This window comes from Anopheles aquasalis, chromosome 2 (assembly GCF_943734665.1).
Source record: "Anopheles aquasalis chromosome 2, idAnoAquaMG_Q_19, whole genome shotgun sequence".
Taxonomy (NCBI): Eukaryota; Metazoa; Arthropoda; class Insecta; order Diptera; family Culicidae; genus Anopheles; species Anopheles aquasalis.
In genome coordinates this window covers 74,853,147-74,858,146 of record NC_064877.1, presented here as the reverse complement: position 1 = coordinate 74,858,146, position 5,000 = coordinate 74,853,147, and the positions used below count along the sequence as shown (strand labels likewise).

The window sequence follows — 5,000 nt, the reverse complement described above, 5'->3', positions numbered from 1 at the left end:
CAGCGAGTACGAGTCACTGACGCTGTAATCTACACGCTAAGCACCAACGCAACGAACGGTGTGTCTCGATGTGCGATTTGATACGGCACTAGCACTAATAACTGGTTTTCTCGTGGACACCACATTGATGTCTCCATAAGTACCGCAGAACTCTGTGCGGGTTTTGAAGGGCCCCGGCACCGTTTATGCATTTAGCTGCATAACGGTGACTGTGGCGCATACGGTGCGCTGTGCGCGTCAATGATCATGCTCAGTGCTGGTGGCCGATTCAGTTGCAACAACTTTTCGCTAGTGTTGCGCCTTAGGGCCCAGCATAGGACAAACACCGTGCCCTGTTTTTGAAGTTCACTGTCACCACCGCTTTTCACGGAGCCAATCGATTGGGGTTCCTTGTTCTGCGATGTGAAAACTTTCCATTGAATAAAAAGGTCCTTGATTTTGACCCACTGCAGCTGCACTGCGCACCTAACGGTTCTGATTCTGAACTTCCTAAAAACCACTTGACCTCATTCCTTAGCTAGTGGACAACCAACGCACGCTAATAAGCACGCTGCAGGAGAGACACCTTACGCTCACGTCGCTACTACCAACCGAAATTGCTAATTGCGCGGCAGTGTGCACAGAGCCACGCGCGCGCACATACACGTTCATACCTAATCAGGCCGAACCGAGCACCATTCGTGGCCGAACGGGTACCGGAAGCCGTCACCGGCACCGACGGAAGCACAGCCCTTCTTTGGGGGGGGCGATCATGAATCGCAAACCACCCCCTGTGAGCCCCAGACTTCGGTAGCCGTGACACGCGCTTAAAGATAGGCATGCAGACATCACAAGGAGGAGCGGGGGCATGGAAGGTGTTATATGAATATTGAAATCCACTACCATGCGTCACGATTAACCAGTTTATTGACCTCAATTGTGGTGGTGCACCGCAAAAAAAAAGGTTGTACGCCAGGCACCGCATCCGCAATGCTGCTTCCACCCGCTTCAGCTCTCGACCGGGTGTATCGCATATTTACGTATCGTATCGTGAGCGTGGCCTATTGGCCCTGATCAATGTCATAGCGAGATGAACATACTGAGCCGTTCATGTTTTGGTGCGTCGTCGTTATCTGGAACGCGCGCGGTTCTATACCCTTTTGACACAGTTCTAGCCTCCAGTTTTTTTTTTGTCGGCTCACGGCCTCACACGCTTGCTGTTTTGTCTTGGTACTCTCCACAGTTCGATCATCGGCTTCGGGACTGGCTGAACAACACCGAATGGGATCATACGAAGGAAAACATCATACTGATACACGGGTACGCCGGTGGCGATGATACGCTACCGATTGCGGTGCTCCGCGATGGTAGGTTTCTGCGGGAGTGGGGGTGGGGGGGGCTCTAGAACCTTAGAGCTGTGACCTAGTTCTTTCGATTAAAACATCTTTTGTTTTGTCCCGCACCTGTCACATCGCAGCTTACATCAATCATGGCGGATACAATGTGTTTCTCGTCGATTGGGGTGCCCTGTGTCAGCCACCGTGTTACGTTGCCGCCGTCTACAACATCCGACCGGTGGCCACCTGCCTGGCGCAGAGTTTGATGCAGCTACGCGATCTTGGACTACCGGTGGAACGTACGACCTGCGTCGGACACTCGCTCGGTGCGCACATCTGCGGTTTAATGGCCAACTATCTGAACTTCCGAATGGAACGGATCATCGGTAAGAATGTCCTTGCTAGGTGTGCTCGAAGGATTTGATTAAGTTGCTCCTCTTCCTTTCCATTTTCAGCGCTTGATCCTGCTCGGCCACTCATTAAACCGGGTGGTGTGAATCGGTTGGATCAGGGTGATGCCAAGTACGTCCAGGTGATACACACCAATGCTGGCCATTACGGTGAGGGAGGCCGTGTCGGACATATCGACTTCTGTGTCAATGGTGGACGACGACAACCGTACTGCGGTAACAGCACCAGTATGCATCCTCAAGGCAGCGACAAACGACCCCCGGTGCCAGTGCTGCTGTCACTAAACGAATCCGTTTCTTTCCGTTCTAGACATTAACCTTTGCAGTCACATCTGGGCTATCTGCTACCTGGCGCAGTCACTGTACGAGGGACACGAACCGATGGCGGAACCTTGCAGTCGGCGGTGCCCTTCGAATGCGGTCCTGTCCGGTATCCGTGAGGGCCGAAGACGGTTCGGTTATGCGATGGGCTATGCGGTGCCGATGGGTCTGAAGACGCCACCGAAGTAAGTTGAGGGGGAGAGTAAGCAGTAGCAGAAGCAGCATTCGAATTATTGCAGTGTTCCGTTAGAAATGATGCGCCCAAGACCCTTCCATTGATTGCTTGTTGAGATGATCAATTTCCATTTGTCCATCTAAACTCATCTGCTAAGTGAAGCAAATAAGTATCTGTCACGTACAAGGTTACAGCAAATGATACTTGAAACTAGTAGAGTCATCAATCCGCATTCGCACGGACTGTGGTTTAAGGACCAAGGGATCAATATCGTGGCTCATCGTTCATTGACAGCCCCATTTCAAGGGATGTCAAGGACTTCAAGATCGATAGCTTAAAGGTGTTAGATTCTGTTAGCTGCTATTTCCAAAGGTCGAGCAGGGGTCGAAACATCCAGCTATCCGTTAGACATGATTGGATAATGATTAACCTGCCCTTTTTAACGCCCTTTTTTTCTCTCCCTCTCCCCTACAGTGCCTCCGGCTCGTACTGCATCAAGGACAACAATCCACCGTTTTGTCCATCGAAACCCTCGATGCCGGGTGATCAGCGGTGTTGCATTTGAGGCGCCCAAGCCCGTACACCATCAGTAATGCCCAGTGAGCATCATCATCACCATCTCCATCGACCAGTTTCATATCACCGTTCATCGATCTAGTTTTAAGTAGATAAAGTCCGATAAAGGGGCTCTCGATCGGATCGATCGATCGGTGCGCCAACAAACAAAGATTGTTTAGCTCGTAAGTTCTCACCATCATCATCATCGCCAAGGTTCCGTGTTTTGTTAGTGCTAGTGCCGGAAGTAAAGTCTCCACCGGAAAGAAGGTTTTTACTTCAACAGACAAAATAAAGAGGGTTTTTATTGAAAATATTGGTTTTTATGCTTCAATTTTTGCCGAATACATGATGCGGGTTAAGAGAGAGAGGCAGAGTTTCCACCAATTCGCCCTATCTTAATAAGATAATTGATCCCTCGGCGGTTTACCTTGAACATTCCAAAACGGTTGGAAACAATTTCAAAATTAGGTCTCGGATGTCGAACAGAAGTTTCCATGAGTTTACCCAGCTTTCTTCATCAAATATGCACCAAGCGAAGCATCTCGCTTATCGTTGCACCCCAAACACAACGGATAGAACGGATCATCTCCCCTTCTACCGCTCCAAACCTCCCAGGCGGCCATATAAAAGCGAATTCTAGCTCGCATCTTCTCACCACTCGCGGCTCGTGGTTCGTGGACGTCGTAAGCTCATCATCATCATCATCAACAGCCCGTGTCTCTTCGGGTTTACTCATGATCGCGCATTAGTCGCTACATCCCTTACCCCCTTCCACTAGTTCTGAGCCACGGAGTAGGAGAAGCTAGCAACCGCCTTCTCATATCTCGACGACGCATTAGGCGAGGAATCAGGCGCGTGGTGCGTGTCCAGTCATATCCAGCAGGTGAGGGTGAGTGAACGGATAGAACGGATCGATCCCCACCAAACGCGAAGAGATCCAACGATCCCGCGAGCCATCCGCAGCCCAGATCGGATCTCTCGGGTTTAGGGGGCGAGTTTTTGTGGCACTTAGACGACCCCACCACGCGCACACTCAACCAGCAGTGCTGCCAAGCGTGGCACCACAGTCACTCGCTGGTAGTAGCCGCACACAGGAATCACACACCAGGCCAGTTCATAACCACATCGCGGCTCGGACCTTTCGGTAACTCCTGTGTGGCGATACTTATAGGCATGTGATTTAGAGACCATAGAGGTAGAGTTCAGACACCGTACGCCCGCCCGTGTACCTCCTTCTTGGCTGCAACTCACGCATGGATCTGATCAGATGATGGAGTTTATAGCACCTCGACGTAGTCGCCACACGACACTCGATCGATGCTGTGCGTAGTGGCACTTTGAAGTGAACCAAACCCAACCCGAAACCGCTTGAATTGAGATTGAGTAGCCATCCTAAATACTCGTTTTGTGAATTGTGCAAACCAGTGGCAGCAAACGGATCGGGTACGGCAAGGCAATTGCGGTGATCTTCGATCTTCGTCGTCGTCGTCGGCAGTGCCACAGCGTGTGACAGCGTGTGACTGTGCGTGTCCCAAAATGTGTAGAAACCAAGTGTCCAAACGAAAAGAAAGTGCAAATCGTTCGCCAGGTACGGCTGTCGCAAGTGAGCAGACACAACAGTTGTCCCTAATCGATCAGGGCGCCGGTCCGTCGTCGATTGAATTCCGTCGATCGTGAAACATACGCACCGGCGAGTGTGTGCCATTTAGTGTCACGAACGAAACCCGAAACGGTGCCAAGCGTATTCCACCCTATCGCCGACGAAAAATGTGCCATTGCACGCGGGAAGTGAGCAGAGGGAGAGCTCCGCGGATGTCGCCACTGCTGCTCCTGATGGTCATCCTGTACCTTACCGTCGGTATTCGGAAGGAGGTGTGTGGTCACGAATTTAAAATAGGTCCGTGCCAGTTCCAGTATCTTGAACCGTGCACCTCGAAAACGATCGCATTTTATGTGTTCTCTTCTGATCATCCCGGCGATGGTCCGATACTGCTCGATTCGATCGATCCGCGCGTGCCAGAGCACATTATGCTCAACCAAACGAACAAACTCATCGTCCACGGGTACGGGGGAAGCATTGATTTCAATGCGACCAAAAGAATTCGGAAAGGTAAGAAAGCAGCGGACAGCAGAAGGCAACTAATCCGTCGGTAAACTAATATTTGGTCGCGTCGCTTGGCGCCTCCTCGTTGCAGCTTATCTACGGAAACCTCACACCAA

At 51.2% G+C, this 5,000-nt stretch overlaps 2 protein-coding genes across 2 annotated transcripts in view; both read left to right on the top strand.

Moving 5' to 3' along the window:
* The window catches only part of LOC126573325 (phospholipase A1-like), a 4,990-nt gene extending 2,043 nt beyond the window's left edge, over positions 1 to 2,947 (top strand). Inside the window, exons 3-7 of the mRNA XM_050233344.1 lie at positions 1,223 to 1,346; positions 1,457 to 1,702; positions 1,772 to 1,954; positions 2,037 to 2,232; positions 2,697 to 2,947. Of these exons, the coding sequence (XP_050089301.1) occupies positions 1,223 to 1,346; positions 1,457 to 1,702; positions 1,772 to 1,954; positions 2,037 to 2,232; positions 2,697 to 2,787 (840 nt within the window). The 3' untranslated portion in view covers positions 2,788 to 2,947. The remainder of the gene's footprint in view (positions 1 to 1,222; positions 1,347 to 1,456; positions 1,703 to 1,771; positions 1,955 to 2,036; positions 2,233 to 2,696) is intronic.
* A 1,060-nt stretch (positions 2,948 to 4,007) lies between these two features.
* LOC126573332 (uncharacterized) overlaps positions 4,008 to 5,000 on the top strand; it is a 9,510-nt gene continuing 8,517 nt past the window's right edge. Inside the window, exons 1-2 of the mRNA XM_050233353.1 lie at positions 4,008 to 4,890; positions 4,976 to 5,000. The exon at positions 4,976 to 5,000 is cut by the window's right edge and continues 239 nt beyond it. Coding sequence (XP_050089310.1) covers positions 4,548 to 4,890; positions 4,976 to 5,000 — 368 coding nt within the window. The 5' untranslated portion in view covers positions 4,008 to 4,547. The remainder of the gene's footprint in view (positions 4,891 to 4,975) is intronic.